This window comes from Wyeomyia smithii, chromosome 2, assembly GCF_029784165.1.
Source record: "Wyeomyia smithii strain HCP4-BCI-WySm-NY-G18 chromosome 2, ASM2978416v1, whole genome shotgun sequence".
NCBI classification, from domain to species: domain Eukaryota; kingdom Metazoa; phylum Arthropoda; class Insecta; order Diptera; family Culicidae; genus Wyeomyia; species Wyeomyia smithii.
Genome location: NC_073695.1, coordinates 172,432,723 through 172,456,244, shown reverse-complemented (window position 1 = coordinate 172,456,244; position 23,522 = coordinate 172,432,723). Strand labels below are relative to the sequence as shown.

The 23,522-nt window shown below is 42.3% G+C and overlaps 2 protein-coding genes across 2 annotated transcripts; one reads left to right on the top strand and one right to left on the bottom strand.

Moving 5' to 3' along the window:
• Window positions 1-4,549: 4,549 nt before the first annotated feature.
• Window positions 4,550-6,051, bottom strand: LOC129726031 (probable chitinase 10). Its single transcript, XM_055682590.1, has one exon. The coding sequence runs from the start codon at window positions 6,040-6,042 to the stop codon at window positions 4,819-4,821; it is 1,224 nt and encodes a 407-aa protein (XP_055538565.1). The 5' UTR covers window positions 6,043-6,051; the 3' UTR covers window positions 4,550-4,818.
• Window positions 6,052-9,779: 3,728 nt separating this feature from the next.
• Window positions 9,780-18,672, top strand: LOC129724458 (putative odorant receptor 92a). The gene is made up of 8 exons (XM_055679388.1): window positions 9,780-10,015; window positions 10,073-10,147; window positions 10,201-10,532; window positions 16,077-16,382; window positions 16,443-17,054; window positions 17,106-17,195; window positions 18,322-18,474; window positions 18,543-18,672. Exons 4-8 carry the CDS (start codon window positions 16,101-16,103, stop codon window positions 18,594-18,596), a joined length of 1,191 nt encoding a protein of 396 aa, XP_055535363.1. The 5' UTR covers window positions 9,780-10,015; window positions 10,073-10,147; window positions 10,201-10,532; window positions 16,077-16,100; the 3' UTR covers window positions 18,597-18,672.
• The last annotated feature ends 4,850 nt before the right edge of the window (window positions 18,673-23,522 follow it).

The window sequence follows — 23,522 nt, the reverse complement described above, 5'->3', positions numbered from 1 at the left end:
GTATCAGATGATGTTATGATTGATTTGCCACACTTCTTCAGTTAACGCTTGACTATTGCCCAATATCTTTCGATGGGACGAAAGTATGGGCAGTTTGGTGGATTAATCCTTTTTTTGATAACATAAATATTATTCTGCTTGTACCATTCCAATACATCCCGAGCGTAATGGCAGCTATGTAGATCGGGCCAGAACTTCACGGGGCCTTCGTGTGACTAGATGAACGGCAAAACTATCTTTTGAAGACACTTCTCCTTGTAAACTTGTCCATTCATGGTTGCTCCAGTAATGAAAACTTTTGTCTCCTTTCCACAGCTATAGATGGCTTGTCAAATCATCAACTTGCGGGCGAATTTATCCGTGAAATCAAATTTGAACCTACCGGGAGCATTCCCCTTACGGTTAGCAAGGTAAAATTTCCAAAGTCCATTTTGACGTATGTTTCATCATCCATCAAAATACAGCCGTTGTACTCTGTCAGGGCTTGCTCGTATAGCTTTCTTGTTCTGATTTTGGCAACCAGGTTCTGTTTCAGCGTCCTGTTGGGTTGTTTGCTGGCATGATACGACCGTAATCCTTCACGCATACAGATTCGACGAACTGTACAATGTGTTGCATTGAACCTTTCAGCCAAGTCACGGAGGGAGACCACAGAATTTTTCCGGACTGCCCTGATGACCTTCGCTCGTAGTTTCCGGTCCAATATTTCGCTTCTATGCTTGGTTTGTTTAGCGCGATCCACCGTCAAAGTGTCCTGGTAACGTTTGAGCACGGTATTCACAGTCAAGTTCGGTAATTTGAGAGCCTTGGCGATCATTCCTCCTGATCATGTTAGGTTTTCAACTTAGAAGCGCACAATTTTTTTTTCATCTCTCGCGTTTCATCTTAAATAACTTTTCAATGCGTGTTCCATTCCTGACGCCTTTTTCACCACTAAGTAAACAAACCTTTCAGACCAAAACACTATGATTAGTTTTTCGGTACGACAACTGGAGGCGCTGCAGTAAATAAAAAGAAACGATGAAATACTAAGTGGAACAAACCTTACCTGATTGAGACGTACAGAGTACGGTATTAGGTTGTGAAAATTTGGAATGAATTTCCAAACCATAGGTGTTGAGTTTCAATTTGTGCTTTGCGTTACTGTAATATCTTACAGTTTTGTTCGGTTATCCTTTGCCATTTCAAAATGATGAAAACCCAATCGCAATGCATTAGACTAATATTCTATAAAGTGCCAACAATAATTAGGCAACATTTTTTTTTTGAAAAAGATGTCAACTTGAATTTGCGAACCAGATCTATTTTGGTTAGGCTAACAATTTGTATTCGCCATAGTTAGTTATGGTGACCTGTAGGTATAGTTTTTTTTCAAAAGCGATAATCAACATAAGTGAGGGCCGTGTAGAAGTGAAGATTGATGATTTAAATGGAATTTCTTTACTTTTTATTGTATTATGAGATTGGAGAATATGTTTTGATGCACTATATTGAAAAATGTAAAATAAATGGCTTGGTTTAATTTTGGACTTTGTTTTGGCAGTGTTTATGGTGAGTCCAATCTTTACAGCTTTCATTCTGCGAAGCGTAAAGGGCCTCCCCCGCAGCTTCACGATTAACACCGATGATATCAATGTCGTCCGCAAAACCTAGATGCATGTGAGGCTTCGTGATAGCACCTGCACCTACAGCTCCTTCCAAGGTTATGTTGAACAGCATGTTCGAGAACCCGTCCCTTTGCTTCAATCCATCCAACGTCGAAAGTTCGTCTGGAATTGTCCTGACACTTGATGTTAACTCGTAAAGAGTCGTATGTATAAACTTATTCAGTTTTGTTGGGAAGCCATATTCAATAGTTATCTACCATAACATGTCGAAGATCTGCCTCAAGGCGAACATCTGGTACGTTGTAGATCGTTCCGCTCAGAAACCGCATTGGAATTCACCAACAAAGGCTTCCTCAGTCTATTAAACAGGATTCAGGATGAAACCTTTAAGCGGAATGTGTCCCTTATGTGTCCCTTTTTATGGATAGGACATATGAGTGTTTCCAACTAGTTCGGAGATAGTTTTTCCTCAGATTATACCCCCAGGATAATCTGGTGAATTGCATTATATAGCTTGTTCCCAGTTATGGAAAGTTCGGCTGGTAAGACGTTTTTCCTGACGGCTTTGTGGTTCTTCAGGTATCGCTTCACTTAAGGTTGTTGGATCCACAGCTTGTCCATTCTCCGCAATATTTTCCTTGTTTCCCTTAACAACTCTTCTACCTTTCTCGCCGTTCAACATCGCTTAGAAGTGTTATTTTTAATGCCCTGCGTCACCTGGAACTTGTTGGAAATGGGTAAGGTTCCCCTTCTCTGTCATTACACATCGTATGACAGGAGTGTTTACTTTTCTCTAGGCTCTAGTTTTCCGGTATCTCTTCCGCATCTGACACGTCACACGGTTTGCTGCTCCTAACGTGTTGCCCGTTTTTTTTTCCTGTGTCATATCTCTTACTCAGCATCAACCTACCCACTATGCGTCGTTTCCTCTGCCATGCTTACCACCTCTCGCGTTGTTCCACTGGCCGGGTTGTGGTTGAGTTTGCGCTGCTCATTTATGTCCACTTCAACTAGTTCAGGCGCGAATCTTGCATAACACGAGATAGTGATCTGGCCCCCGCAAATACTGTACATCGATGACATCTGAATACTGCCGGTTGTCGATCAGCATTTGTTCGATCTGGGAGCAGACCTTTCCATTGGGGTGTCTCCAGCTGTGCTTCTGAATGTTTCGACATGCGAAATAGGTACTACAGACGGTCATTACCATGGCTGCAGTGAAAATAGCTAGCCTTAAGCCGTTGTGGTAGAGTGAAGGTTTTGACGTGGGACTACGTCTTTGTTTTCTATACTGGGATGCATTCTGTAAAAAAGGATATGAAACTAGAAAATGTTGCGTCAGATTTTGAACGATAATATAAGCATAACTACATGAAGGATAACAATAACCAATATGTTGTTGGATAGATAAAATGTTGGATAATTTTGTAATACACTAGTTATTGCTATTATTTCATTGCTCAGCGCTTAAAATTGATGAAAAGTTACAAGGACAAATTTAGGCGAACAAGAACCAATCACATGCGAGCATTCCTAGCATCCAACCATTCCCTCTGATATTCTCTTTATCAACATCAAATAAAAAGTTTACAGCGTCTTCTCGTCCCAATAGGTTAATTTATGTTTGCTTCCATGAACTTTGACTTATTTGATGTGATGATTTGGGTAAAGGTTTTTCGAAAAGTTTTAAACAACCCTTCTTCTTGAACAATTTCTAAATCTGCTGTTAGAACGTAATAAAAACTGATGTCTTGAGAGAAAACATGCTGGTGAAAGCAACAGTACCGTACAGAATAAGTGTAGCAGAGAGCCACCAGGTCTCTCGTCGTCTATGATTACAGCAGTACACTTCTATTCGTACATTTCAGCAGTACACTTTTATTCGTACTGCAGCGGTACTATTCGTATTGCAGCGGTACTATTCGTATTGCAGCGTTACACTTCTATTCGTACATTTCTATACGTGTGTCATCGAGGAAAAACTTCATTGCTTCTGCTGATGATGATTAAAAGTTTATCTCATGAATAAGATTACCATAAATTACTCAACAAGAACCGCACCCTAGGGCTGTATACCTTGTAGTATCTTCTACAAATATCGAATTCCTCCCTGCCTTTGATCCTCAATACACATTGACGATCACTATTGTGAGTCCACCTAATGACACGCTTGATTTGGTTTCCTAGTAGCACGAAACCTACGCCCCGTTTCGCTCCGTCGTTGCCACTGTAGTAGGTGTAGTATTTGAAAAAATTGGTAGGGGTCGGATCTACCGCCCGCATTTTACGTTCTCCGATTTTTGACCAAAGCATCTTTTGTATGGCTGCTGACTTTGATTTACCTTTCGCTGCTTTCTTTGATTTACCTTTCGCTGCTTTCTGACCAAGACATCCGAGCGTGCCAATTCAAGCAGAGTGCTAATTTTCCATGTGTCAAGTTTCCAATCGTTGTCCTTTTTCGTTTGCCTAGGTTTGTACCGATTGTTCCCAATTGCATTATTTTTTGAATTATTCGTAGTAGATATTTTTCTTCTAGCATGCTACCTTACAAGGGTTACAATGCCTAGTCTAGGTGACGGGGCTGTCATCATGGGTGTAGCTGGCAAGACAACGCGACAATTCAGCTGTCTGCTCCGGATCAGTCACTTTCCGTGCTGCCTTGGATATGAGAAATAGACGCTCAGACAATCTGCCTTCCAAGGAGAACAGCTTTCTTTCTTCCAACGTTTTGATTGCTCGTATCCCAGTCAGTACCACGTGAGACAGGGAAAGGAGTTGCTGGGCAGTATACTTTGGACTACACTGGGGTCTATTTTATACGAAATTGCACGAGTTGTTCTACTGGTACTCTCTGCTCAGCTGTTTACCAATCGTTTCTATCGTACTGGTTTACTTTTTTAATGTTGCGGATTTCTGTCACCTATCTTCTGCAACAGTCGTAAATTGTTGGGTCCAGTCATAGGGCCACACATCTCATTACCACGTTGCCTTCACTTGGTGAAAGCCTTGAAAGAGTTTCAACTAATTACTTAGACCTTGTTACTTGGAGCTTGATCGTTCAGCATCGAGCTGAACATTGCACCAAATTGTGCATATAAGGTTTGGTATGTGTAAAATCAAAGTCATTATCTATCTAATTAGAATTGCATTAGTATTTAATTGATATATATTTTGAAAATTAACAGATATAAAAGTACATCTTTGATTCATTTTAGTAAATGGTGCTACATGCTGCATACTGTGGCCATTGACAAACTTTTTCTCGCTCGTTAAAATGGAGCCCTTGCGGACATTGGAATTCACAGGCACGCCCGCCATTACATTGGTAGTACTTGGAACAACTTGCATGTCTGAGGTAAATGTTTTTTTTCTCATTAGACAATCCACACCTTGAGTTTAGGTTACATTGGATAGTATTTCTATCGTCTGTCCAAACTTGCGGGGCAGATGGATTCTGTGGTACAGATGGATTCTGTGGTGCAGATGGATTCTGCGGTGATAAATGTGACGCAGCTGTCGAGCATGGTATACTTGGATCACAGCATGCTACGGTTGGGTATTCGCACCGGTTGTGGACCGGGCTAAAGTGTTGTCCTTGAGGACAAGGTAGCTCACATGCTTTTCCGTAGGAGCATTTGTAGAACATGCCGCAGTTCGAATGCGGTAGATGCGTTGGGTTATTCGGATCTTCGCCGATAGGACATCGGGTGTCATTCTGGCAATTGGTTGAAATGTGTATCGAGCCTGTACATGGAACTAATCGGTCACAGCAAGCAATTTCAGGATAGTCACAGTATTTCGTTTGTTGGTTGAAGTGAAGCCCTGTTGGACACGACAATAAGCATGCTTTTCCGAGTGAACATTTGTAAAACTGTTGACAACTTGTGGATGGTAATGCAACTGGATCATTAGGATTATCATTCAAAGGGCATTGGTTGTGGTCGAAGCAAGATGAACCATCATTGCTGTACGTAATGGGTTGATTTATAGATTCCAAATTATTAATTGTTGGTGGTTTGATCTGATTGGTGTGGTTTGAATATGTTGAATATATATTGTAATAATCTAGATTGCTGTTGTTTGAATTTGTTGAATACATGCTGTAATAATCTAGATTGTATGTCAGTCCCATGTGGCCTCCACTGTTGCAAGGTTGAGACCGATCGCAACACGCTTTTTCCGGCCTGTCACAAGCGAGTTCTACCGGGTTGAAGTGTAAATTGGCGGGGCATCGATACACACACGTTCTTCCACTGGCACATTTGTAGAATTTGGAACAATCAGCATGTGGAATTAGTACCGCCGAGTCTCCGTCGTCAACTCGAGGGCAGCGTATGTCCAAATCACATTGTTCTTCTTGTGGACAAGTTTCACCTCCAGTGCAAGCTTTTGCAGCAGAACAGCACAAACAAAACAGAAGCAAAACGAAATGCATGTTATTCTTAACGAGCTACGGAAGTATAACTGTTTAACAATGATAAGAGCGGTCCTTTTTATGCCTCTCGAGAAATATTTGGTTAATGATAACAATCTTTTATACAACTATGCCAGTGTTTTATAAGTGTTGATTGCCAATAAAGATTTCGCATTCAGAAACAGTTGAATAGATGAAAGCACAAAAAATACCATTGGGCTCAATGATACATACCTTTTTGCCTTTCTCCTGGAAAGGTCAAGCAATCACTGGCACAACCGAAGCTCTGAAAGTGATCCAACGGCCCGAATGTCATCTGTCACTCGACTCATTTGAAACTACGGCGAACTGACCAATTCCTGAAAGCGTGTATATGGGTGTGCGTGTAATAACTGAACAGATTTCCATAATCCTCTGTTCGTATATGTGCATGACTGATTGTGAGAGTGTGCATTTATGTTCTTATGTGTGTGTATATATGTCTAAATGTAAAACCGATTTGATAATTTCGATAATTTTGTTATAAGCTAGTTGACTGTAACCGGGACAACCGGGTTTAAGAAATACGCTTTGTTTTTATGGAATTGTTTTTCCTCTGAGAATCAAAGTGTATGTGCTAATCTTTTGAAAAATAATCGATTATGGATGGAAAAGGCCAGATGGCACCGCTAGGTGGATTAAGTTAAATTTTTCTTGTTAAAGTACAAAAGAAATAATTCATTGATGAGAAACAAAAAACGAAGATTGTCGCCATTGTCATATATGTAGTCTGCTGTGCTTTGATAGTTAAGTACGAGAACGTGTAACTTTAAAAAAAGAGATAGCAACTGGTCGCTCGAAATAGCAAGCAAGCATTTGAAACTGTGTACAAGATTTACTCTGATAGCATTATCTTTTCCATTGTCAAAACACAAAAAAATAGGCTTGCAGCTATTTCAAAAGGGTATGAAGTGTGAAGATCTTTTTTTTGCGATGCCGGACTCAAGTTACAACCAGTTATTGTGCAAAAAAATAGATAAGGTTCATATTTTGTGGCATAAAAACTATAAGGGGTTTCTCAATCGTGCTCCGCGCAACACTTGATGCTCCGGGAAGCATTTACAAATGCCCCGAAAAACCAACAGCAAAAAACAGATTTTCAGATATCAGATGTTCAAACAGATATCAGCTCTTTACATTTTTCACTCGGTGGAAAAAAAATGAGAAATATTTGGTGAAGCACCTGCCTTTTTGAATCGCTGAGAGAAGCTTCTGTAGAAGATTCTATTTACAGCAATGTTATGTGTCTCGGATGGACCGCACATTGATGACGTTTGAGAAATGCCGTCCATCAAACAGGCGGGGGCCTAGCGTGGTTGATAACGTCTAAGCGGTTTGCTGGGTTTGAATTCCAACGTCGACATAGGTGTCGATGGTTGTGGGGTGGCGTGATCCAATTACAACCAACCCAACTGGTCTCGATTCAATCCTAGCCGACACCGAGACGAAAAATCTCTGGAATCACGCCTTCCTTCGCATGAGGAAATGAAGCCGTTGACGCTGGTCCGTTAATCAACGGGTCGTAAGTTAGGGTCCTGGGTGGAGTCGCCTCCCCGGGCGAGTGATTGGCACAGCAACAGTGGCGGAACTAGACCGATGCAAAATAAGCGAGAATAAAACCTGAGAGCAAGCTACGTCAAAAGCGTGTTGCCATTGGTGTTTCCGGATATCTTTTCTTGCAAAATATATGCTAAAGATTATCTTACCTCTGGCTGCGGTGAAGTTTACCAACCTCAGCCCATTATCATCACTGGTAGTATTTAGTGCTGGGACTTTTAAGCGGATATATTCGTGATCCGGTTACCCGAAGCTCGGATCATGGATAGGATAATGAATACGGGTGTCCGGATATTCGGATACGGATAATCGAATAGTCGGATACCCGGATACCGGATATCCGATTTTTTTTCTGTCTTTTGAAGGCCATTTATATAAAATGTTACGCGAAAATGGCATTTTCCACAACCTCCCACCCCTTCGTAACTATTTATGTAAATAAGTTTCATTAAACTATGTGCGGATATAGAATCCGGATATCCGACTATCCGAAAATCCGGATATCCTATCGGATAATAACGTGCGGTATGTTTGACAAAAATAAAAAAAAACGTATTAACAGATTCTGTAAGATTTCCATGTCTTTCACTTGACGGAACACTTATTTAAATCAATCATATACGGAGCACCTTCATTCTTGAATCAATGAGAGAAGCTTCTTTGAAAGTCTTTGTTTGCGGCAATGCAAAAGCTGCTCACTCTCGAATAAGTATAGTTCGGCTGGGGTGGCTTTTTTCCAGTTGCTTTGTGGCTTTTTAGCTCCAAACCGTTCGTAAGCTTTCTGAGTGTAGCGCAAAGTTTACGCCGTAAACCTACTGAGTGTAGCAACTCCGTCAGTTGCAACCGCTCAATGTTCAGCCTTATATTCCTCGAAGAGATCAACGTTCGCCAGCCATGCGAGTCTTAATCGACGGATGAGCCTTGGAGGACCCGCACATCGATGACGATTGAGAAATGCCATCCGTGAATAAGAATATGGGCTTCGCCATTAGGGTATTGCAAAATATGTGCAAGAGATTAATTTTTTTCTGTCGGCGGCGAAATTCAAAAATTGCGGGTCATTCTCATCACTCACTGGCAGCATGGAGGCTGTGTATAGGGTGGCAATGACTATATGGAAAAAAGTTCATCATCGAAACTTTTTTTTCGATGCCAGATAACTTAAAAATGCAAAAAACGTCGAGATCTAGTGTTATCTCGAAAAAAAATTTATGACCGAAAATCGACCTTATGGGACTCAGCCCGGCTGAGTTAGCCGTTCTAACATGGTATATTCTAAAACTAGCTTCTGGTCCTTTTCACAAGTCTTTCCAAACCAGATGTAAATTATTTTAATGTTCATTAGCAGGACTGGAAATCACCTCAGTGCAGACAGAGCCACACAAATTTGTACACAACACATTTGCCATCAAACCGTGTGTGCCACTCGCGATATTTCTTTTGTGTTCTCCATCATACGATTATAACAAACGGGTACCACAGATATATCTGAACTTGATAGAAATAACAAAGCCTGTAATATGCTTGATAAGCCAGAATGATAAAAGTACAGAATTATATCAAAATTTGTTATCATACATTTGAATGTTTCAGTGTGTTTTTAAAGCACATTTATAACAAAATTTGTTATTCAATTAACAAAATATTGAACATTCTAACTAATTCTGATCTGTTTTCTGCCAAAAATCTTACGAAACTTGCTATAATTTGTAATAATCAGTAAGTTATTTTGATAGAAATTTTGATATTTTATCTATTAACGAGCCCAAGTTTAGAACACAAGTTGATACAAAAAGTTCGTAACAAAATATTGAGATTTATTATAATCCTGATATTTTTGACTGATCGGGTTCTCTTCTCCCCATTCGCTCTTTTGCATTTTCTTCGCACCGGAAAATACGGCTCTGTATACTTTGTGCATTTGCTAAAATGTGCTTGGTTCAATAATTATCGGATTTGACAAACGCATGCAATAATCTAGGACATTACTGATATTGTAGCATGGTCACTGTTATACGAATTCAAATCACTCAATTTCACTTAGTTTCACTGTTCAATATTGCATGATAGAATTGAAAATCAGACGCTTGTATACAAATACTCCACTATATTGAATTCAGCAGTTTCAAATTCACTTTTCTTAGTATTTTCCGTCTCACTAAATACCGAAGCGGGTGGGGAAGCAAATCTGCGATTGGAAGAACGGAAGAAAGAAGGAGATAAAATCATTCACGCTTAAGCCATAAATGATCGTGTTGAAGTGGTTCATTACTTCCGATCGCGGAAACCGAATACCGCGCAACTTATCTGAGGGTTTTCGGAACTACTACTCGTCCATTTCAATTCTGATCGTGAACGAGGCAGTAGTGTGATTAGTTTATTTCGCGTGCGTTTTATAGTAAGTCTTTTGTTAAATGTGAGTGTTCTTTTTAGTTAAGTTTTTCCGTTTCGTTAGGGTTTAGCTAGTGCGGTAAAATATAGGAGTGCGGTCTACGGACGCTTTTTCGTGTGTTATTGTAGAAAAAAGAAGGTAAGAGAAGTTTAAATGTGTGTACGACGAAAAATGCTGAAAACCCAAATCAGCCGTTGTCGGCTTCTTTTTTGGGCTTTCTTTTCGCCCTTTACTAGCCGCTGCACTGGCGCGACGCTGCCGCCCTCACGCTGCTGACCCACGACGGGATTGGAAGTTGCTGCTTTGGTTAAACGTCGGCACTTGCGATCAGCCGGCAAACGACGCTGTCGAAGTAGTTCGAGCGACGCCATCGCTCCACACCGATCGACGCCATCGCTATCATCGAGTGACGCCATCGCAGCTCATCGATCGACGCCAACGACGCCAATCAGAACAGCAGCGAACGCAACAAGTCATCGACGGTAGGGCTATTAATAGCACCGACGGGACTTCTTTATCTACCGTGAGTAAAAATAGCTCTATGAGCCGGGCCCGATAAAGACACACAAAAAAACCCTTCTTGATAGAAAGCTTTCGCCGTCCAGCCGTCTGTTGGACGAGTTCTTTTGATCGCACTGTAGGAGTAAAGTAGGGAAGCACACAGAAACGAGGAAATAAAAATGTGATAATTGACTGTACACGCCACTAACCCGTTAGACTTAAGTAAATCCCGCTTCATGCAATAATGTAAATCGTTGTAAATACTATATACTATGCTCGATTTTATGCTTCCCAAACAGGTAAATCTTGTCTAGGAGAATTCTCACATTCGCGTACGTGTAGTTTTATGTCGTTGTTGTTGTGTTGTGGGCCAGCTACAATACCCAGTCAACATTTTCATACGTACAATAATGTTTCAATTCCAATATCCGCACCCATATATATCATACAAACTCGCATTTGATGCACAAAAACAGCATATGCGTACTATTTTGGAGGCGATATACGTACTGAGGAATAATGGTATGCACTTTATTGATATACGTATTTATATACGATAGTTTCCGATTGAAAGTGATTTGTTTCACACTTTAGTACAATTCTAAGCTTACAATCGTAAATCGGTTAGACTCCAGCATGATATGCAATCAAAACTGTATTTCTGCGCATGATAACAAGCGTGGTATACGATTTCTACTTCGTCAAGATATATTTGCGATAATTTTCACACATTGATATACGATTTGTGGTTGACTGGGTATGTAGGTATGCTAATGTTGGTTTAAGTTGTTTTATTTTTGTAGTTCATTCACGCGGTTCTTTTAATGTTGGATGTATTGATGCGGTGTAATTGTTCCACTGACACTAACAGTCTCTCCTGAGCCAAAGCTCGAGCCTACGACGACTGGCTTGTTAGACCAGCATCATACCTCGAAACCAGCTGGGAATCTAATAGTATCATTTCCAAATCGCTACAACTTTCCACCCATGGAATTATTTCTGTTTAAACATTCTGTATTCCTGTACAACCCTGGCTACCCGTAATTGGTCAATATTTGGTCGAATTGATTGATTTCGGCGGGTATTATAAGCCATCGAGAGTTTTGAGCGCATGCATCCAGCTACTAGGTAAGGGTCCGAATCTATACTCAAATTGCCATACTAATGTATGCCTGAAGGGCACTGGGTACTGAAATGCCACTGCGACATTCTCGTGATTGTCTTTTGTGGCGGGCCCGATTGCTGTGCACAGGTTACGGATTGCTCGTACTCTTTGATGGAGTAGAGCTGTTTTGTTGTAAACCTGTATCCCAATTAGGTACAACATAGTTGATGAAACTAATTACCTGTTTGGGATTAGAACCACACTTGGTATGGAGTTAAAAGGTAACTTCCTAAGAAGTTGTACCTAGAGGAAGCAAGAGCTTCGCAAGAGCAAAGCAAATGCTCTGAACTCTCTGGTTCAGATTTGCAGAATCGGCAGGTGTCGTTCAACACTACACCGATTTTCTTTAAATGATAAAAAGCGGGACAGTGTCCGGTAAGGAGTCCGTTGATTATCCGTAGGTCACTACGATTTAGACTAAGTAGCTTTCTGGCGGTTCCAGGGTTCGGATAGATAAACTGTTTAGCTTGTCTACAACCCTGTGCCTGTTGTCATTGGGATACAATTTCTAGCCTTTCCCAAGTTAGTAGTTCGCTTTTGATAGCGGAAATGGACGTACCCAGAAACGGCTCGGGACCAAAAAAACCGCTGAGCTGATCCCTGTCTTGCTAGGTAGTCAGCGTGTTCATTACCCTCGACTCTGCGGTGTCCGGGCACCCAAAACAGAAAAACTGAATTCTGTCGGGAAAGTTCCCGTAGAGTTTCAATGCATTCCCAAACAAGTTTGGAAGCGCATTTGACGGACTTAAGTGCTAGTAGTGCTGCTTGACTGTCCGAGAATATACCGATTTTCGCATGTCCGTAGTTGCGTTGCAGACATATTTTTGCGCAGATATATATGGCATCTCTGCTTGAAATACGGTGGGCCATTTTCCCAGGGAAAACGTTTCCCTGATACCGGGTCCGTATATACCAGATCCCGTTAGGGATCCCATTTTCGAGCCATCCGTATAAAAACCGACGATGCCAGGTGGAAGATTAGGCCCTCCATTGTTCCACATAGAGCGGTTTGTTTCAATCACTCTATACGGAATATCCATTTTGGTCCTAACGTCCATCCAGTCGGAGACTGTAGTTAATAGCGGAGTTAGTTTAAACTCCCTAAGTATGCGAAGGTGGCCGATTTGGTCCCCTTCGAGTATAGTTTTCCTCCTTTGCAACCTTAGAGCGCCAAGCTCTGCTTCCTTTTTCACATGAAGATGTAGAGGCAGTAGGCAGAGCATTGCTTCCATGGCTGCAGTTGGAGTTGTTCGCATAGCACTGGCAACCGAAAGACATGCAAGTCTTTGAACTTTTTTGGGTTTGGCTTGCGCAGTCACTTCGTTCACCTTATGCCACCACACTAGGGCAGCATAGGTGATTCTTGGTCGGGCAATGGTCTTGTAAGACCAGAGTGCCAAGTCTGGTTTCAGTCCCCAGGTTTTACCGAACAGAGTTCTGCAGGCCCAGATCGCTGAGATCGCTTTCTTAGCGGCATAATCCAGTTGTGCAGACCAGTTCAGTTTCTTGTCCAGAATAATTCCGAGGTATTTGACTTCATTGCTAAAGCCCAGTCTCACTCCATTCAGTATTGGAGGAGTGATGGAGATCTTCCTTCGTCTGCCGAATGGAATTAGGACTGTTTTTAAGGGGTTTATGTTTAGACCCTCCTGTAAACACCATGACATGGTGGTATTCAGAGCCGTTTGCATTCGGTTCGACAGAGTTGCGTCATCTTTACCTCTGACGATGAGGACGATGTCATCGGCGTATCCAATGACCTCGTAACCAAGCTGTGAAAGCTTGTTGAGAAGTGCGTCGACAAACTGCCATAGGTTTATATTGAACGTTGATGAAATCAGAGGAAGACCTGCCGTCGATTAGAACGTGGTCGATTTGATTCTCTGTCTGTTGGTCAGATGATCACTAGATGGTTTTGTAGTTATCTTTGCGGGGAATGAAGGTAATTTGGACTAACATACCATAGGAGGCTGCAAAGCTCACGCACCGATGCGATGGCCGTTTTTATTAGACACGGCGTGCAGGATATCTGGTCCAATTATCGATCTGTACATAGTCACCCGAACAGGGAGTTTGGTATAAGGAACATTTTCAGGTGCTATTGAGCGGTTAGGAGCCGGATGAGCAGAGCAGGAACAGGATGACGATTATGAGTGACGAATAAGCTGTAGAGCCACCAGCACAGGAGGAGGTGAAAAAGGCGATTAGTGAGCTGAAAATCAGAAAGAACGGTATCCCGGCCGAACTTCTAAAAGCGGGAAGCGAGCGGCTGTACTATGCGATGCAGCAGATAATACTAAGAATCTGAGCGGATGAACAAATGCCGAACGACTGGTTGAAAGGCCTTATATGCCCTATCTATAAATAGGGTTATCGATTGGATTGTGGCAACTATCGAGGCATTACGTTGCTCAACGCCGCATACAAAGTTCTCTCCCGTATCCTGTTTTATAGATTGCGGCCGTTATCGGAATCCTTTGTTGGCGAATACCAGGCTGGACAGGAGCGCTCCACGACGGTTCAAATCTTCACCCTGCGACAGATACTTGATAAGTTCCGGGAGTATAACCTGCAGATGCACTATCTGTTTGTGGATTTCAAGGCGGCATACGACTCAGTGAAAAGAAACGAGCTGTGGCAGATAATACTGGAACACGGTTTCCCGACGAAACTAATTAAGCTGAGTCGTATGACGCTGGAGGGATCGAAGTCATGCGTGCGGATAGCTGGCGAGACAACAGCTGCGTTCGTAACGTTGGATGGACCAAAGCAAGGGGATGCGCTACGATCATCACGAAATCTCACATTGATATCATCGGTATCGACCGTAGAGCCGTGGAGGAGGCCTTCGTACCTTTTAAGAGGGACGATTGGGGATTGAGACTTGTTATTACCTCTACCAAAACGAAGTAAGGGCGCAGACGCGTGAATCACGAGTTGTACCAGGTATACAAACATGCTGATATAGTGAATGTAACACAGCTGAGCAGGCTTCAGTGGGCTGGACATGTAGCCAGCATGTCTGACGTGAGAGCCGCAAAAACTATCTTCAGCAGAAAACCAGGAAGAGGCCGTCGACTCCGTGGTAGGCCTCGCACGCGGTGGAAGAAAATGCACGATTTGCTGGTGTACGAGGAGACTGGAGAACGGCTGCCCAAGACATAAGAAGCTGGACATCTCTAATTCGTTCGGCCCTAGACCGGTAACGGTCCGTTAGCCAACAAAGTAAGTAAAGTAAGTAAGTACATGGCCTTCCGTCTTACTCCAGCTGCGCGGAGAACGCTTCTTTCTAGTCGCCGGAATTCCCATTATGTGAGCAGTGTACCTTGATGATGTTGTAGTTAAAGGATCGGTCGCCACCGCATAGCTTATCGTAAAATATCCAGTCGTATCCCGGAAAGCAGAGCGATTTGCAGTAATCTGTATCGAGTTTAGTAAGTTTCATAGGTACATGCCGATTGTTCTAATTAGTATTGTCTAACGTTATTTTTTAACATATTGTTTTCCAAAGCGGCTTGCTGGGCCTTTTTCATCGTTTTGTCTCGCCGGAGGACCATCATGTCAGCTCTGTTATGAACTCCAAGCTGCTAGCAGGACGTTAATCAGTCCCTCCTGACATGGAGAACAAACGCTGTTTCGAGCCACACCTTCTTGGTGTGAAAAACGCTCGGGTTGGCGTAGCATTTCTTTTACCGCCAAAGAATTCATTCTAAGAACCAGAAAAAACATTCTAAGAAGGTAAAGAAAAAGAGAATTTGCACATGCGAGAAACACTAAGGTTTCCCCAAAGACACGTCCGAGTGGTTTACGTAGAACCTCTATTTTTGCATCCAAATCTTGGAAATTAGAGTAAATTTTAATAGTAATTCATTGTTATTTATTTCGACTAAAGTCAATAAGTACGGATACCACTGTTGAAAATGAATGGTACTGAAATTTTTCCAATTACTTACCAAACAGAATATTTGCCTGTGGGAACTTGATCTAATGATTGCTGGCGAAACAGGATTTAGGTTGGTACACGCGAACTTCGTAATCGGAAAGTTTAGATACGTATATAGTGCGTAAATTTACCATGATTCTATTATTCACAAGGTACATCGCATTAGTTTATTCTATTTTAAATATGTAACGAAACAATACTGTTTGTAACAGACCAACACCGTATAGCAATGACTAATTCATCGCAAACAGTCGTTACTGTTATTTCAGTAGAGCACAAAGAACGCATTTTCAATACTTGCCAGCAGCGAATCTTTAATCCAAAGTGATTTAATTATTTAGTATAAACCTATGTGCGTTTGATCTCTGGGAATGTTCTATGCTGTTTTGCATTTTAATTTAAATTATACATTAAATTTGGCCATAATAATAGTTCAGAAAAACTCTGCATTTCACAAGTATCTGTGCAAGCTAACCATCGGAATGGAGGTAGTCGGCAGACTTGAACGATATCGCATATTTCGTCCCAAGGATCCCAACGCAGAGCCTGTGTACCGAGATGCGATGGCACGTATAGATTGGTTCAACGCGTTCATTGGCATTTCCATGTTTGAGAAGTATGTGAATTTGATCAATTTTCGTTATCTGTACGGAGCCGCCACATTGACCGTTTTTTTCTACTTTGTTTGTGAGACCACTTATTACTATCGAGATAATGTTGAAAATATTCTGATGAGCGTCACAACTGTAGGATTTGCAGTGCAGGTGAATAGATTGAATTTAATTCTTTATACGATAAACTAGTTTCTTTTCCCGGTTTCACAGATGGTCTCCAAACAATACACATATGCTTTTAAAAGAAAGCGAATTGTGGATATTCATGAGATGAACTTGGAGTACTTGAATTTCGATGTAATTCAGGATCCTGCTATACAACTTGCCATTAGAAAGAGTGCTATTTTGTCTCATATATTAATCAAGATGACGTTGGTAGGCTACTTAGTTCTGGTAATTCTGATCGCCACGGTACCTGTTATACTCGGTTTTATGATGGGTGAAGTTTTACTTCCTTTCGGGTTCGAAGTGATCCATTCAACATCTTGGACGGCCTTTTGGATCAACTATGGTTTTCAGTTGAGTTGTACCTACTTTACGGGGCTTGTTTCGTCCAGCTCTGATGCCCTATTCATATTGAATGTGTTTACTGCCTGCGAACAAATTGATGCAATTTTGGCTCTATTAGCAGAACTGAATCTTATGGCAAGAAGCAATATGCCGGAACAACTACTTTCTGATCAGTTAACAAAAATTCTTCGTCTTCACCAGCATCATCAGCAGTACATAAGAAAGCTGGAAAATGTGTTTGACTGCTACTTCCTGATTGCAATTGCAATGCTCTGTTTTTGTATGTCCTTGAGCCTGGCTGCTTTTACATTGGTAAGGTGTTACTTTCAGGATAAGTTTTAAAGTAAGGATTTGTGCTTACAGATAAATTGGTACATTGGTCTGGCAGTGTTCTGTTTTTCTTCAGCACAGATTTTCTACATGTGCTTTTTGGGAACTCATTTAGAATCAAAGGTAAGTAATCATCCGTATCAAACTAATCACTCAATTAGCTTTAATTTAAAAAAAAAATGAAAAATTGGTGAAGTAAATTTCAATTTTTCTCATTCTGTTGCTTTGAAACTCGCTTCTCTATTGTATGCATTAGTTGCATATTCGTGTTTTCTAGAGCATCATTGTATCTATTGATAATATGACCAAGGAGGAGACTTCTTTGAACGAATGATAGAGCTTGTGAATTTTTGCCGTTGCCTTAAAATTAGGTACGATTTAAATTTTATGAAAAAAAATCACGACTACCAACTATTTTATACCAGGTTGTCGAATAAGTTTTACGTTCGCTGATGCAAACCCATTAAAAAAACTTTCTGCATGAAACCATAAAGCTCTCTGTACTCGAAGCTTTGTGCTTTTTCAACTTGCCCTATGAAAACACAAACGTGCGAAGAAAGCATATAACTAGAGCGGATATTGTCAATTACACGTGTTCATGAACTAAACGTTGCTTTTGACAAATGGTACACTAAAGTCGCTTTTTACGCGGGGGATACATGCCACGTAAAAAAAAACCGCGTAAATTCCGGAATCCGCGTAAAAAAACGTGTAAATTGCGGAATCCGCGTAAAAACCGCGTAAATTCCGGAATCTGCGTGAAAACCGCATAAATCCCGGAATCCGCGTAAAAAACCGCAATAATTCTGGTTCTGGGAAACCGAAATCCGCAGAAAAAAAAATACCGCGTAAAATCTGGAATCCGCGTAAACTCCGGAATCCACGTAAAAAAACGCGTAAATTCCGAAATCCGCGTAAAAAAGCCACGTGAAAAAACCCGCATAAAAAAACCGCGTAAAAAGCGACCATAGTGTACCTTAAGGGATGCGAATTAGGGTGGGATAAAAAATAAATGTTAGCTTCCATGCACTTACCCATACAGTTGTGACGTGTTCCTTATGGGTCTTATAACACCTGTGTGACTTTTCAGAACGATCGGTGGAACTGTATTTTTGCGACCAATTTTTAAAGTTCCCATACGGCGCCTTTGAAAATTTGAAGTCTGCCAATTGTGACTCCTACACAGTTTCGCTTCAATTTTTAGGACTGTCTATGTAATGTTTTCACATCGGTTCTGTTTCATTTCCAGAACGAACAGCTGATGCTTGAGGTGGGTTCTTTTGCCTGGTACGCACTTAATGTACACGATCAGAAACGAGCTGTATTGCTTCTCGCTGCTACCCAGACACCAGTCACACTATCGGCTGTAATGGATATACTTAACGTGGAAACATATTTAAAGGTAATCCTATAGCAATAATTAGAGTAGCTCATATGGTTTTATAACCATTCTCTTTTTTGTATTTTTAGATTCACAAAACCGTTTATTCATTTTGGATGTTTCTTCTGCAAGTAAAAGTTTAAAATGACACTAATAATATAAATATTATAAACCGTTTTCCATGTCACCTCAATTCACATTTTAGTAGTATTTGTTTGTATCACGTTTGCATTTTGTATCACAGATTATTGAATCGTTGTTCGTTTGCAAGATAAATTATCCGACAAAAATTCATTCTTCTTATTCTTCCCATATCTTTTTTACTCTCCTCATCGCATACCAAAATGCAATCATATCCGAAAAATTTTCAATCAATCCCTGCGACCAAACAGACAAATACTGTTGACTGTAGAGTTGATGGAAACCATCTTAGTCATAGTGAAGAGAAGTATTACACAAAAAATACATACAGTGCTTACTGAGAACCTTTACGACGCATAAGCTGGTAGCTATACCCTCCCCCCTTCCCCCAATCCCCTGAATGACAAACTCTAGACGTTTCTCAAAAAACTGCACGCGGTACTTGGAAAACTGCGTCTTAAATTGCTCCATAGTGTTCATTTTATGTTCGCTTTGCTTGGCCTGCATACACGAATATACAAAAAGTCCCCGAAGTGCCGGGGCTACAATCTTCTTCAGAACCTCGGTCTTATAGTACGCGACGTTTCTCAATAAACACTAGTGGGAGCTTTCCGCGTCTGATTCGGCCTTCAAACCAGCCGCGGAATATTCATGTGGGACGGGGGAATTCTGGGCAACGTCGATGTCCACTGCCGATCATTTTGGTCATTGTGGTCATTGTGCTGTTGTAATACAAATAGTTTCTCATCAGGAAACACAAACTCCCGATCTGCGTGCTGCGAAAGTATCAGTTGGACTCTGTTCAACTTCTGTTCCGTTGTAGTTTCCATTACCCCGTGAAATCTGCGTTTCTTGAACGACTTGTGAATTTTTCGATAAACCCACTCCCTCACCACCTTGATGACTGCTGGTGTCCTTGTTGAACGCGGCCGCCCGGATCTTGCACGGTCTTTGGCCTAGCATGTCTTTCGGTACTGACGGATGGTGGTATAGATGCAATTTCGTTACCCTAAGTCATCGGGTCACTCACCTCTTGCAAACAACTTTACTACGACGTGGCGGTACCGCTTCATAGTGCGAGGTAAACAAACAACAAATGACAGCGAGTCAAAAGACACCATGCGCGTCGGTTAACCAATCTATCAGGCTAAACCTGACACCAATACCAATACCCAGAATGCACATGGTCCACACCTATACAACTATGAAAAGTTGTGTTCGAACTTATTGAACACCCTCTAGGATATGCTATACCAATACACAGAATGCACTTGGTCCACACCTATACAACTATGAAAAGTTGTGTTCGAGCTTATTGAACACCCTGCAGGATATGCAATTTTGATCAGCTTTAAAATGCAGTAACTTTGCCTAATATTGTGTCACAGGATTTAGAGAAAAGTTTTTACAGGCAGGACGAACCAGGTAAATTTTTGGTGGACTTGGAAATGGGCTGCCTGATATAAATGGGATATATGGAAAACCGTCCCTGAACGGTATGGTTCATCAAGATCAAGAACCGATAAAGAACTCTTCGAGATATGGCTATTTTGCATCCCGAAGTTTCCAGAGGAACTTGTATTTTTTTCAAGGTGGTTAGAAATTTATTATGGGGGTGGCCCCAGTCTCCAACCCGAAGATTATATGCTCCCTGGCACTACCGTTAGGTATTACTCAAGGGAACCGGCTTTTGTACTTGATGCACTCTCTTTTTAGATTCGTTTAACTACTACGAGACACGAAGTTAGCTTACTCTGGCACTTCGATGTTCACTCGTCGATTGGTGTCTGGTAGTGCTTGAACTATCCGGGAAGCAGTCGCGCTGACCGCTCTCCAGATGGCTTCGTCCGCGCACATTCTATCAACCAAATCTCCGCTTTTTAGTGCGCAAGCTTCATGGATCGCATCCAGTCTACTACGATTTTAATTGAAAGTACAGCTTCCAACTCGATCTCTTTTATGGCATCGCCATAGACTTCCAAGGTTATGATGTCCGCAAAACTAGCAATCATCACTCCGGAAGGAAACTTAAGTTTCGACACACCGTCATACATGGTATTCCACAGCATCGGACCCAGGATAGAACCATGCAGTAGTCTTGCGGTGACTGGGACGCATTTCTGGTCCTCGTCTGTGTTGTAAACGAGAATACGTTTCTGGTAGCAGTTTTCAAGAAATATAGATATAGAGTTCCAACTGGCGCTCTTAAACGAGTTTTTCACGTCAAGCGTGACGATTGCGCAATAGCGGATGCCCCTCCGTTTACGTTGAAGTGTTATCTCGACTGTCTTGGTGACAGAGAGAATAGCATCCACCGCAGACCTACCTTTGTGGAAACCAAACTGATTGCTTGATAGACTGTTTTCACCTTCCGTGTATCTCACCAGTCTATTGAGGATAATCCTCCCAAGCACCTTGCCGGCCATGTCTAGCAGACAGATTGACCTATATGTCGATGGGTCACCTGGTGGTTTCTCGGTCTTCGGCAGCAGGACCAGTCTCTGTCGCTTCTACTTATCCGGAAAGAGGCAATCATTTAAGCATTTCTGCATGATCGCTCGTAATCCTTACCGCCTCCTCGATCTCTGCGCGGCTGCCGTCACTCACAGTTTGTGGTTCAACAACCGGAGGCCAGGGACTTGGATCGTGGCTGCCTCACGTTGTGATCCACATTATAGCGCATCGACTTGTGGTCGCTATTAGTGTGACCGTCGTCTACCCTCCAGTTCGTGATCACTGCCGGTCGGATTTGTACAGCGACTTCCCCACTCGACAGCCCAAGCGTTAAAGTCACCTGCGACAACCGACAGCGTTCGGCCCGTCACTTCCATTGACACTTGGCCGACCAACTGGGTGAACCTTTCCATAGACCAACGCGGCGGAGCACTGCAGTTGCTAGAATGCTCCGTATACTTTAACAACTACGTACTGTTCATACGAGATAGACACAATTTCCAGCACTGGAAACCTGTCTATCGTCCATATGACCGCCTTACCAGAGTTTTTCGATACCCAGTTACCGTTTACGGATGGGACGCGGTACGGGTTCGATACGATGGCAATGTCGGACTGCGACTCGCATGCTGCTTGATATAGCAGCTATTGTGCCGCATAGCAGTGATTCAGGTTTGGTTGAATCACCCTCACGCCTGCGGTTTAGTATCCGGGTTGTTTGCCGGGCACCTGGGCCCCTCGTGGTGTGTTTGTCAAAACACTTGGGAAGCCCCAACCTCTCGCCACATGGCTTGTACCACCGCATCTTCTGCAAAGCTCAGACTGGTCGGGCCCTTTGCACAACCAGAACCTATCGCCGCTCTCAAAGCACCTGAAGCAGACGTCAGCCTGCTGAAAGTAACTTAGGGGGTATACCGACCAGCCGACCTTTAGTCTGGCCATCTTCAAGGATTTGTTTCCCTCTTCTTGTGGGAGCTTTCTGCTGGGTACTAACATAGGCGCATTGCCTCGATGGTAACCAGCACTCCACACTGCTTGTCGAAGACTAGGACAATGTCGCACTCTTCGATAATCTCGTCCAGGTTCTTAAGCTGGCGAGTCACCTCTTGGGTGAGCGCCGTCATCAAGCACCTTTTGGGCTACTATAGGAAGAGCCCTTTCCCTTTGCCTCTTTGCGGAGCTCCAGGATCATCTCACTGCTACGGGAACGACGGCCATTGAGCTGTCACCCTAGGCGTTTGGCGTTTGCACCTACTTTACCGTTTCTGGTTGATGCCGCGTTAGGCGTACCAAACTTCGCGCCAACCTTCTCTGCATCTAATGGTCTCGATGGAGACCGTGGCAAAGGGTTAAGCAGCCCAGCAGCCTCTCCCATCAATTCCTTTTCTCCTGTTGTTATATTCACTTTATTTGATTGGATTCCTCTCCCAGCCGCTTTCCTTGTCTATGGCGAAATAGTCGCCTATGTGGCCCCATGGTGGCCTGTGCCGAAGCAGTGAAGTCATGGCTAGGGTGGGTCGCCCCCGCACTGGCGTAAGTCAGAAAAGGGAGTCTGGTCCTAGGATTAATTTTTCATTACCTGATCCTTCTCCTGTCTGATTCCCATCAGGCAATGAACGCGGAATGTTCTGAAAGGCCTGCCAGGTTTTACGGGACGGAGCCTTCTGCATCCGTTTGTCACCTCGCCATTTGAAGCCGTTGTCATACGACTTTGCCAAGAGAGCTCGGTGCAGGTGACAGCCTCACGTTGTGGTATAGGAACGTTTATCGACTCATACCCTTAACTTTGCGACCAGTTGCCATTATTGGAGCCTTACTGTTATCGGTACTGTCGTTTTCCCGATGGACAAGCATCGGGATGTTCTCTTCAAACATTATGCACGATGGACGGCAGTATACAGGGTGAGGAAAAATTATCCGTGTGCAATGTTTTAGTCATAACTTTATTCTTTCAATATTAAACAACAACATATTTATACAAAATGTAGATACATTAGCATGGTTTGTAATATTTACATCACGGACTCGAAATGTCCACCCTTAGCGTCAACGTAACGCACGCCTTCAATTGTTTAGCGAAATTATCGACGATGAACGATAGTTCTTCCACAGATATGGCATTCCAGGCTTTGGTTAGACTAGCTTCCAATGATTTGTGTGATTTAGTACAGGCTCTGGATTCAAGAATAGGCCAAACGGAATAGTCCATTGGATTAAAATCAGGAGAGTTTGAAGGCCATTCATCTTTAGTTAAATTTCTCGGAAAAAGTCTGCTACAGAGTTCCAGTGTTTTTATCGCTCCATGCGATGGAGCTAAATCTTGTTGTAATGTCCATTTAGTTTTACCGAAATGTACTCGTGCCCAAGGTGCCACTGTGTTGGTTAAAAGCTTTTGGTAAACAAATTGATTGATTTGTACAGCCATTTCAATTAAGGGGGTTCTACCGGTAGCCAAAATGGTCCCATCTACACCT